At 42.9% G+C, this 12,759-nt stretch overlaps 1 protein-coding gene across 1 annotated transcript in view; it reads right to left on the reverse strand.

Annotated features, from left to right (window-relative positions):
* ipo11 (importin 11) overlaps positions 1-9,011 on the reverse strand; it is a 105,732-nt gene extending 96,721 nt beyond the window's left edge. The window contains exons 1-3 of the mRNA XM_075467734.1: positions 8,905-9,011; positions 5,272-5,421; positions 2,028-2,128 (exon numbers count right to left, since the gene is read on the reverse strand). Coding sequence (XP_075323849.1) covers positions 2,028-2,128; positions 5,272-5,409 — 239 coding nt within the window. The 5' untranslated portion in view covers positions 5,410-5,421; positions 8,905-9,011. The remainder of the gene's footprint in view (positions 1-2,027; positions 2,129-5,271; positions 5,422-8,904) is intronic.
* Positions 9,012-12,759: the final 3,748 nt, after the last annotated feature.

The raw sequence follows: 12,759 nt of genomic DNA on the forward strand, positions 1-12,759 counted from the left end.
AAATATTAACAAAGATGAGACGTGTGTCAGTTTTTCCAGGCATCGATTAGCAATATGTTATTTTTCATAGCAGAGCATGTCACAGCGGAGAGAACTAATAACATTAATGATGAAGCCATTGCTCTAAAGGGAAAAAGTCATCCACAATACGACTTAATGGAATATAATAGTTTTCCATTATGAGCCAGCCACGTCTTTTTTCAGCTATTTTTTTCAGCCATTTATCAAAATATCACATTTATTCTTTGAACACATTCTCCTTCAATTATAGGTAAAAGCCCTCTTGAAGCTGTGACACCAAAATGTAGGGCTTTTTTTTTTCCTTCTGATTTCCGCTCATTAAGGGAATGATGAAAAAGCCTTGAATCACCATGTGATGCAATGATTAATAAATTTGCTGTTCGTGCACAAGGAAACTGTCTCCTTTACTCAAAATGTGGGCAATTGCTCTTTGAAAGAAAAGAGAGAACATGTCAAATTTCATTTAAAAATTCAACGTGCATTTCTAATCATAATAACTTTTCACTATGTCGGAATGTTGCTTTTCTTTTCCTTCAAAATCAAGATAAATCAACTTGACACAGTCACTTACTGAAAATGACTATCATGAAAAAAAATGATTCATAAGATCCAGTTTCTCAAAAAGTTGTGACACGGTGGAAAAATACATAGATTTTCAGAAATTTTACGCTAGCGAGAAACAATGAAAAAATAAATGACTGGGTTCACTGGCCGGAAGTCAAGAATTTAAAAAAAAGAAGAAAAAAAAGAAGAAAACCAGAATCTCTCACAAGTAAATAAGTCCACGATTTTCATTTTTGTCAATTACAGTAAATAAAAGTCTTTAAAAGGTTAAGGAAATCTTAAGAAACCTCCACACCAAGGACAAGGTAGAGAACCGAAACTGAATGGTTGTGATCTTTGGGCCTCAGGTAGCGCTCCATTAAAAACAGACAGCACTGCACGTGTTCGGCGACACATCTGAGAACCACTGTTCATCGCTGCCTCCACCAACGCGAGTTAAAACACCACCACGCAAAGAGAAAGAATGCACGCAGGAAACCCCGCCACCTTTTCGGGGGCCTGTGCTCGTTTAAAATGGACTGAGGTGAAGCGATTAACTTTCCTGCGGTCTAACAACTAACCATGAAATCCATTTTGAAAAACTCAAGGACGCCTCTCACTGCTGAGAAGCAAGGGACCGTCTGGCCTTCACAGCGCACACAGATCAGCATAAGTGACGGTATGTGGGTGCATCAGTGTGCGACATTACAGCTAAACAGTAAATAAAGGAGTTAGAGAGACACTGTGCATTCAGATGATGTCGGATTTTTTTTTTTTTTTTTTACTAACATTCTTGAAAAAAAAATATGCTGGCTGGTGCCTGTACACACCGTGGTCACACAGCGTCCAGCTTCTGAATAAACTGCAAAGGTGCAAAACATCTGAGAAGAATACATGAACTTTGATAAGCAGAATCACAATAAGAGCAGCCAAATGGCCCCAGAGTGCTGAGGCAGAATTGATTACCTCTGGCCAGTGAATTTAGGAGCAAACTTTCACTGTAAACCTGACAAAGAAAACCAATTGAGTACCCAAAGACAGATAGTAGGCTGTACATACTCAAAGTGGATCTAACCTCAGACAAAACAGGCACAAAAGAATAAACTGAGCATAAAATAAAAGCACAATATGAATAATCGCGATGACTAGGAAGAAAATAAAAAGGATTACGGCTGCCAAACGCCAAGCAGAGAAAACCGCAGACATAAGCTTTAACTGGTGAAAGCAAAGACAATGAAGAAAATGAAGACAATGTGGAAGAAAGAGAAAACAGCAATACGCGACAACAAGTCGGTGACAAATTGAGAATGCCTGAGACTCAAACAACAGGCAGAGAGATTAGAACTGATGATTAGGAACAGTGCATCAGCAGATGAGACGATGAATGAGAACGTAACAAAAACAGCTTCAGACGGAGAAGAGAGAGCGTGGCAGCTGGTAACAAGAGACATGCAGGCACTTACTGAGGCGCTACTCTCCTCCAGTATCTGTCAATGCCATTTTTGAAGTACAGGACAGCCAGCCACCTGACATTCACATCCAGCATGTGGTTGTTGAATATATTCTGTAACAAAAAAAAAAAAAAAAAAAACATAAATAAATATATAGATAGCAAATTGGTAATATCAGAATATTCAAGGACTGAGACAATTTTATGGCATATAGCAGCTCAAGCCACACCAGATAAGAAGGGTGGCAACTCTAGCCAAACTCTTGCATCATGACATAGAGCCGTGTTGCAATCGAGTCACCGTTTCAGGGACAGCTCTGTCACAACATAAAGCACGTAGAGTTTGGAACCCAGAGTAGCTAAGCTGTACACACTTATGTAGTTTTTGACTGTTAATATGTCTAAGCTGTAAAATGTAATCATAACCCCAGAACATATGGCAAAGTACTGTCAGTGAATTTGTCACTGGCCTTTTCACTACAGAGGCAGAGGCTCCATAAAGAGCAGCAAAGTAATATCAGAGATTGGTATCTCATCTCTGCTGTATCAAAGGCTCTGCGGTGCGACTATTACAACTTGCAAGTAAAAGAACATTAAAATCCGGCTGTAGCCACTCAGCTTTTATTAGATCCAGAACTGAAACTAGTTTTGTCGGTTTGGATGTTGTGTGATCAGCTAATGCAAAGCTCTCTTAAAAATCAACGAGACATGAAACACTTAGTTTATGTGCTATGGTCCGTGTCATCACAGGCAGAAATAACCCCAATTTTGGTGAGAACATTTTTCTTAAAACATCCAATCATTTGTTACTCGTAAGATAACATTACATGGGAAGCTCACAATCATCTAAAGCCATATTCACACGTATAATAGTTCCCAGAGAATCAGGTCCAGTTTTAGACAGCAGAAAGCATTTAAAAGTTTTAAGAAATGGACAAGATAGTCAGAAACTCTTCATGTGAGATGCGTTCTCAATGACTAGAAATACTCCAGAGAGGCAGCCAGGTGTAGCGCACATCAGGAAGGTAATTATGCAAAACACACAGTGCAGTAATTACAGCACATTAAGTATGGGGCATCCGACATATCCATAAATACAGCCGTTTGGTGTTGTAGCCATGAGTCATGTCTGCATACCAGGGCTTTGCAATTCATTGAATTTGAGTCTTGGGTGGAATTTTAGCTTCCCACATTTAAATAAACATCGTTGACACCACATATAGCAACAATTATGTTACAGAATAAACTTGCACATTATCCATTCTTAAGGCCATAAGATAAAATATGAGCAGACACCGACTGCTCTCAGTTTTTTTGCCAACATGACACAAAGCACATGATTGTCACCTATATTTAATGTTTTTTTCCTGCAGCGACAGAGGAGGGCTCTCAGTGACAATGCAGCTGTTTTACCTAAACATTGAACACTGCAATGTTACAAACGACTTAAAGGAAAAAAATTGAGTCCGACTATACCCGCTGTAGTCAGCGCTGAGGTCTACTTGAGCCCAGCAATAGCAAAGAAATGCACACTCGCCCAAAGCTGGACAGAGAGTGTACGAGAGGTAATCTAGACGTGCTTGTGAATAGCAATACATTATGGTACATCACCCCTGTGTTCTAATCTATCAATATTACATACATATTGATGAAAATAATGTGGACAATAATTCATGGCTATGAAATTTCAGGCCTAATACATAACTAAAATATCAATTGACAAAAAGAAAGCAGTACAGAGCCAATGAGGGGGGGGGGGAATCAAAGAGAAGGAAAAATAGTTCACACAGTTCACAGTAACTAAATATCTGTAAACTAATGTCTGACGCACAGACTGCAATGACCAACAGTTGCTGTCAAAAATAAGGCTAATGTGAATAGAGGCACAAAGTGGAGAAACACTGATGACCCCCAGGGAATGGCTCCAAATATCTCCAACAAACTCCCTATTATTCTCCTTCTATTACTATTAAAAAAAAAAAAAAAAAAAGACTTCAAACTCTTGTCCACTAGTCATTACGTTGTCATTAGCCAGTTTCCCTCAGTCAGATCAGTGGGTCAGCAGTCCTTTTGAAAATAATTACATAATGGGATACATATGCAACATCAGTTACATTTTTGATGCCACTAACTTGCCCATAAATGGAACTCAAACCCTTTGTTTTCTGTAAATAAAGTGAGAAGTGGGGTTATTTTCTAATGCAGCCCTATACAGTTGGTCCTTGTCCTGTTTACCATCATTAATAATGTAGATTTAAGGGATTCGGACCCTGCGGCTATGTTCATCTATTATTGACAGATTATAGCTGTCGTGGTCACAGCGAGGAAAAGAAATGCAGCTCTAAATGCCCTCAAGCCACAGAAAGGTGGTTTTCCACTGTACAAACTGTTTGTCATTGCCATTACACAGGCAGCATCTTAAACTCATTTCACATTGAAGGATTTAAAAAAAAAAAAAAAAAGTTTATCTGCATTAACAGAGCTAAGTGAAACATCTTACAAACAACCCCGTTTTTCAAACAGATGTTATCCAGACATGAGAAAACAATTGTGCAAAAAAACAAAAATGCTAGATAAGCTACTGTGGGTTTGATAGATATCATTTTTAATTTTTTTTTTTTTTTTAAAGAATATAAATGCCTACAATAAGAGCCTTTCATTGAGGAGGGTGCTGGTATGCATGTTGGGGGTCACCCAAGTTAATTCTTTAAGATGTCCTCTTATGTCAGACTTATATTTACATTAACAAAAGTCTGAATGAAAGTCTTTTTTTATATATACACATTTGTGGTCTCCTAATTCCTCTAGTCTTTGTAGATTTCTGTGAACCTACATCCCTTTGGATGTTTTTTTCTCTGTGCTATGTCTCGCAGTGGCTGGAATGCGCAGCATATGCTTGGTGTTGCAGTTAACAGAACATTATTGCCCAGCTTCGTGGTCCCCAGCTGTCTACCGCACACTCTCCTCTTACCCTTTTCCCTGCATTTAACAGTCTTGTGATGGCTGTGTTTAGCGTTATTGTGCGAAACATCCCAGGACAACTTCCCACGCACAAGGACAATTAATAACCCCTCAATATGCAACTGTTATGCCGATTGCAAAACATACTCCTCCAATCAAAAAATAATCTTGAGAACAACTGCACCCTACAACTTAAAACAATGGCATTCTGCAACATGCACCGCATTCATTAACATATCCACTTTAGTTTTCATGTTTTGGAGTCAGATTTATTTCACTTTGATGTTATCCCTCACCAGAAGGACTGAATAGAAGCCTGGTTGGGTCTCCCACTGCCGGAGCTGCTCCTCCGCAGGCTTCAGCATAGCTGTGTCCTGACTCGTAGCTTGGGTTAAGGCCTGCAGCACCACTGAACTGGCACTGTCCATATCCATGGCTGGATATATCTGCAAAGGAACAGGAGAGGGGAGGAAGAGAGGGGAAAGACGTGCAAAAGTAGAATTTCTTCATTTTGAGAAAAGTTCTGGTTCACTTTTGACAAAAACAAAAATTCAAAAAACCAAGAGTTTCCGTGTATGGGGAGGGAAAACAAACATGATACATAATAAAACATCAAGAGAAAAACTGTGGGAGTCAATTTACATATACAAAAAACGTCAGACAGAAATATTTCCTTTTATCTGACTGTATTATTCCAAACCCATTCTATTATAGATCAAGTGCTGAACGCAGTAAGACGGATACAGATCTTCTGAATAAAGAAAAGCACACCTAATACAATCACCGCGAGTCATCTAATACAGACAGAGCTGCACTATGTCCCAGATATTATTCAAACACCCTATTTTTGCACGTTTTTCAGTCTGACATCCTTAACTTATTCACCTCTCTGCCTCACGTGAAAGTCATTTTGAGACAGAAAAAAAGACCAGACACACCAACACTGAGATCAGGAATTCTTCTTTAAAAGCTCATATCAACATTTCCATAGAGGGATAACTAAGAAAAAAAAAAAAAAAAAAAAAACATACGGTGGTTGTTTATTTCTTCCTAAAAAAAAACAGTTTCAGAAATATCTGTATCTTTATATTTCACATCAAGATGTGGATGTGGAATAAGTCGCAGTTCATTCCAAATACCAATAAAGTTAAAGAATCTATATTCATATCTTTTCACAAACCTGCTTGTAACCTGCATGTAAAGAATTTATCTTTTATCTCAAAAAGCGACACACAGAAAGATCGGAGGAAGACACCTGGGCATTCAGTGCAAGAGGGGAAAAGTATTGAGCAAGGCTGCCACCTACAGTCCAGAAACAAACACTCAGTAGCTCAAAAAGCTGAGTGCCTGTGGAACACCATGTACGTTTGGGTGTCTCACTATCCACACAAGAATATTACGGCAACTATGTGGCCACAGCTGCTGTACCATAACTGAGACAGAACTCTTCAGAACAAGTGAATTAACAATTCTGTTAAAAATATGAACATGTATTTTACAGTCATTGAATATTAGTAGACAGTTCATTGTCATACAAAGGACTCTGACAAACAATTTGGGTTTTTCTGTTTATTTCTTGACACTGACCCATTATAAGCCTAAGAGTAATGATGTACCTCCACAACATAAAGAAACATGTATCAGTCATGTCCATTGGAACACAGAAACAAAAATGACATATTTCTATACATGGTAAATCTGGAAGGTTGGAGGATCAGTAGACCGTCTGTCTGCTTTTGGGTTATTGGGAAAACATGCAATAAGCGATATCATTGTCAAATAGTGCGCTGACAATATGACTTGCAATGAACAAACAAAAACATCCATGTATGATGCTGATCTCAGTCGTATAAACTACGGGTGCGTAGTACACCTAAGACTACACAAAAAATTGGGACACAGCCCTCAATATTCCACCCGTGCTTGTCCTAATTCAAGTCAAATTGCCTTAACAACATTGATAAACTGCATTAACAGTACATTTTTAATATGTCGTGTAGCACTTTTTAAAACTAGTACCAAGTTCAGTAATGTTCTGGTTTTTACCAAAACCCACAAAAAATCTGTTGTGTTAAACCTGGGATGGCGGATAGTGATGTAGAAAGAATGATGAAAACATATTTGTTAATTTCATTATTTTTATGCAGATTAGTTAAGACAAAAACAAAAAAAGAAAAACATCATTTTGGCAGGCCTAGTTCCATGGAGGTCCCACCCTGCAACCCTAAAGACCCAAAAGAATCAGCTGCAAACGTCCTGGTGCTACACAGCACTAGCACACAAGGGGAACTCGTGTCATGATAAATCTAACCCATTAGTAAAGTTCAATGTAGCTCAGAGAGACATTAAGGTAACCAGACTACTAAAAAGAATAGGGCGCAACTGCAGAGACCCACACATACTGCTACCCAAGTAATAATAAACTCAACTCAGTCAGTGGGAATAATTGCAATTCAGACTTCTACTTCAAAACAAAATGGAAAAAAATTCTCCTCAGTTTCCCATTTCTACAACAAACCACTGTGTGTTGAACACAGCGACGTGAACAACGTACGCTAGTAGCTTGTGAAGGACTCACTCCGTGTATATTTAAACACACTGTGTGCCTCTGGCTGAGCAATTCCAACATTTTCACATGTTACCAGTTAACGTTTGTGAAGTGTTTTGCTTAATCTCAAAGAACAGACTGTTCATATAGTTAACTATATTTAACTGACAAAAGTAGATCATCCATATTCTGCTCAAATGTAATGAGTTGTTGTGCAAGCTCAATGTGTGAAACAAGTGCAAATGAAAATGTACATGGGACCTCAAAGCACCAGCCAAAAACAGCTGTATCAGTCCTCCAGAATGTCCCGAAGCGGACATTTGTGGCATTGAGCTGAATGAATATAGCGCAAGAATCTGGCTTTAGCTTTAGAATCATTAGCTTCTGCTCCAATCAAGGTTTAGTAAAAGGTTGGGTAACTTTGTGTGAATCATGAGTTTTGATCATTTGATATTAGAACATGAGCAAGGTTTCACAGACTTTCAAAAACACACTCAAGAGCCAAGGCAGGAACTCAGAAATAGTCCTATACAAATGCATACCAGCACTGACTTTGCAAAGTTCATGATAATATCAAATAGTTGATGGCATGAGTGAGTGCTAAGGGTGCAGCATCTAATTATTTATGTCATTTACAGTTTTGCTCACCTGCTCTGTCTGTCAACATGTCGCACCTGTAACTTGCTTGATAACTGTCGCGCTAATGCGCAGAGGTAGTCCAACATTTGACAGTTAGATGTCTAGTGTTTTTAACAGGACGCCTCAGCTCCTGTCAATAGCATTAGCATGGTAGCCAATAATAATGCAGACGTATTAACGGCATAACTTAATCTGCAACAAACGCTGAATGCTGATAGTTTCAGCTCTGCTAAAGCTAAATTATGAACTGACTGGCTCTATTGTATCATCCTGCTATGTTGGCCTCTTTTAAGGGCTGAGGGGTATTTTCATGACAAATATTTTAAATATGTTGCATCAAGTGAGTAAGAAGTGGGCTAGTTTGCTTTTGAAGCACAGGGGGGAATCAAAACAAGCTCAGCAGAGGGCAGAGCATAGGGCAGAGCATACATCAATTTCTAAATGTTAGGATTCACAACTGCATATAATTAGCTCTGTAATCTTCGTTATGAAGTCGAACATTCTTTAGTTTACGTCCTCGCATGTCATCTACTTATACAATACAATAACTGCTTATTCACTAAATAAACGGGGGAAACAGAGCTTAAAATCGTGCATATCCCAAAACATCAAGTTTGGGCTAGCTAGCAAGCTAAACTTATTCAATACGAAAGCAGGGGCCTGTAACTGCGGTGATGTAGAATCATATTACTTCTGATTATAAAACAAAATATGCTTAGTGGATATATTAAACTGGACTCACCTAAAAGAATACCAACAGAAAACTGAATCTGTGCTTCTAACAGTGGCTGCAGAAGCTCTGCCAGTGCTAATGTAATGAGAGATGGAAACACACGCTTGTAGGAATGGCGCGGCTTGCACAGTAGGCGCATGCTGATGACGTCAGAGGGTTTAGCAAGCATTCGTCACGAATGAATGGGTCAGAGTTGTTACTCTATAACTCTGGAATGGGCCAAGCGCTGCTGGGCAGTGTCATTCCACAAATGGAGTGGGACTTGGGCTCCAAGTCGTTCAAAAAGACTGTGCAAAAGTGAGTAAATGGTTGTCCCACCTGTGGTTAGTGTGCAAAAAAAAGGATATAGTCCGAGAAATGGTGGCTATTCACAGCCAGTCTAAACTACAAAAGATGGGCGTTATGATGTACTGTAAATATGTTCTTATTGTCATTAGCTACGTACAGAGAAAAAAATCTGAGATTTGTATGTACCAGATTGTTAAGTACTTGAAAATAAAAGCAAAAAAGCAGCAAATGATTAAGAGATATATTTTACTAATTTGTGGCGTTTTTTCAGTTATTACATCATCAAAATATAGCTTGTGTGTATGTGTGTGTTTCTGCTTCTCACGTATCTGGTGCTGCGTTTTTAGCCGTACATTCCCACTAAATGAGTACAGCTTGCCTGGTGTGATTAGTTTTAAATGGTTGGCATTTTAATCAATAGCTGGAAAGGCACCGTGTGTGAAGTAGATTATTTCAGCTCTGTTTAACAGTGAACTTGGAAGTTCTTTTTTTGCAACACTATTAAGAAAGTGAGGGCAGATGTCTTGTAGTAATGCGTTCCAGTTTAACTTTGCTTTGTTGGCCCCCCCATGAGCTGTCACCTTACCGTGGTGGGGGGGTTTGCGCGCCCCAATGAGTCTGGGAGCTATGTTGCCAGGGGCTTTAATCCCCTGGTAGGGTCACCCAAGGCAAACAGATCCTAGATGAGGGACCAGACAAAGAACAGCTCACAAAAACCCCCTATGATGTACAATATTGTTGGACGACACGTTCCTTCGCCCGGACGTGGGTCACCGGGGCCTCCCCCTGGAGCCAGGCCCAGGGGTGGGGCCCGCCGGCGAACGCCTGGTGGCCGGGTCTGTGCCCATGGGGCTCGGTCGGGCACAGCCCGAAGAAATAACGTGGGTCCCCCTTCCGACGGGCTCACCACCCGTGGGAGGGGCCAAGGGGGTCGGGTGCAATCTGAGCTGGGTGGCAGCCGAAGGCGGAGACCTTGGCGGTCTGATCCTCGGCTACTGAAGCTGGCTCTTGGGACGTGGAACGTCACCTCTCTGCTGGGGAAGGAGCCTGAGCTGGTGCGCGAGGCTGAGCGGTTCCGGCTAGATATAGTCGGACTCACCTCGACGCATGGCTTGGGCTCCGGAACCAGCCTCCTCGAGAGGGGTTGGACTCTCTTCCACTCTGGAGTTGCCCGCGATGAGAGGCGTAGAGCAGGTGTGGGCATACTTATTGCCCCCCGGCTGTGCGCCTATACATTGGGGTTTACCCCGGTGGACGAGAGGGTAGCCTCCCTCCGCCTTAGGGTGGGGGGATGTGTCCTGACTGTTGTTTGTGCTTATGCACCAAACGGCAGTTCAGAGTACCCACACTTTTTGGAGTCCCTGGAGGAGGCACTGGAGAGTGCTCCTCCAGGAGACACCCTCGTCCTGCTGGGGGACTTCAATGCTCACGTGGGCAATGACAGTGAAACCTGGAAGGGCGTGATTGGGAGGAACGGCCCCCCCGACCTGAATCAGAGTGGTGTTTTGTTATTGGACTTCTATGGCTTCTAGGCTATGGAGAATGATTTCCGGACGGCCTGGAAGAGTTTCTGGTCCACCATCCGGCGGCTCGGGGGGGGAAGCGGTGCACCATCAACACCGTGTATGGTGAGGGCGGGGCTCTGCTGACCTCATCTAGGGACGTCGTGAGTCGGTGGGGGGAATACTTCGAGGGCCTCCTCAATCCTACCGACATGCCTTCCGATGAGGAAGCAGAGTTGGGGAGCTCAGACGTGGGGCCTCCCATTTCTGGGGCTGAGGTTGCCGAGGTGGTCAAAAAACTCCTCTGTGGCAAGGCGGCCCCGGGGATGGATGAGGTTCGTCCTGAGTTCCTCAAGGCTCTGGATGTTGTAGGGCTGTCTTGGTTGACACGCCTCTGCAGCATCGCGTGGACATCGGGGGCAGTGCCTCTGGACTGGCAGATCGGGGTGGTGGTCCCCCTCTTTAAAAAAGGGGACCGGAGGGTGTGTTCCAACTATAGGGGGATCACACTCCTCAGCCTCCCTGGTAAGGTCTATTCGGGGGTACTGGAGAGGAGGATCCGCCGGATAATCGAATCTCAGATTCAGGAGGTGCAGTGTGGTTTTCGTCCTGGCCGTGGAACAGTGGACCAGCTCTATACCCTCTGCAGGATCCTGGAGGGAGCATGGGAGTTCGCCCAACCGGTCTACATGTGTTTTGTGGACTTGGAGAAGGCATTCAACCGTGTCCCTCGGGGACTCTTGTGGGGGGTGCTCCGGGAGTATGGAGTGATATGATATGGGCTGTTCGGTCTCTGTATGACCGGTGTCAGAGTTTGATCTGTATTGCCGGCAGTAAGTCGAACATGTTTCCTGTGAGGGTTGGACTCCGTCAGGGCTGCCCTTTGTCACCGATTCTGTTCATAATTTTTATGGACAGAATTTCTAGGCGCAGCCAGGGCGTTGAGGGGGTCCGTTTTGGCGACCTCAGAATCGGGTCTCTGCTCTTTGCGGATGATGTGGTTCTATTGGCGTCGTCGGGCCGTGACCTTCAGCTCTCACTGGAGCGGTTCGCAGCCGAGTGTGAAGCGGCTGGGATGAGAATCAGCACCTCCAAATCTGAGACCATGGTCCTCGGCCGTTAAAGGGTGGAATGCCCTCTCCGGGTCGGAAATGAGATCCTTCCCCAAGTGTAGGAGTTCAAGTATCTCGGGGTCTTGTTCACGAGTGAGGGACGAATGGAGCAGGAGATTGACAGGCGGATTGGTGCGGCGTCTGCAGTGATGCAGGCTCTGCACCGGCCCGTCGTGGTGAAGAAGGAGCTGAGCCAGAAGGCGAAGCTCTCAATTTACCGGTCAATCTATGTTCCTACCCTCACCTATGGTCACGAGCTGTGGGTAGTGACCGAAAGAACGAGATCGCGAATACAAGCGGCCGAAATGAGTTTCCTCCGCAGGGTGTCTGGGCTCTCTCTTAGAGATAGGGTGAGAAGCTCGGTCATCTGGGAGGGGCTCAGAGTAGAACCGCTGCTACTCCGCATCAAGAGGAGTCAGATGAGGTGGCTCGGGCATCTGGTTAGGATGCCTCCTGGACGCCTCCCTGGTGAGGTGTTCGGGCCCGTCCCACTGGGAGGAGGCCCCGGGGAAGACCCAGGACACGTTGGAGAGACTATGTCTCTCCGCTGGCCTGGGAACGCCTCGGGGTCCCCCCAGAAGAGCTGGAGGAAGTGGCCGGGGACAGAGACGTCTGGGTTTCTCTGCTTAAGCTGCTGCCCCCGCGACCCGATCCCCGGAGAAGCGGAAGATGATGGATGGATGGATGGATGTTGGCCTAATGTTGTGATGGTTTATCAAATCAAATCAAATCAAATTTATTTGTATAGCACATTTCAAGTACAAACAGTTCAAAGTGCTTTACATAAAATAAAAGCATTGCAGCAGGGAGTGCAAGAAGCATTAAAAATACATAAAATAATATAAAGAGAAACAAATAAAATCATTTAAATGAATTTAAAATCAGGCAACAGTCTAGATAAGTTAAAAGATATTTCATGCATAGACACATGAGAAAAGAAATGTTTTTAACCTGGATTTAAA

This window comes from Odontesthes bonariensis, chromosome 6 (genome assembly GCF_027942865.1).
Source record: "Odontesthes bonariensis isolate fOdoBon6 chromosome 6, fOdoBon6.hap1, whole genome shotgun sequence".
NCBI lineage: Eukaryota > Metazoa > Chordata > Actinopteri > Atheriniformes > Atherinopsidae > Odontesthes > Odontesthes bonariensis.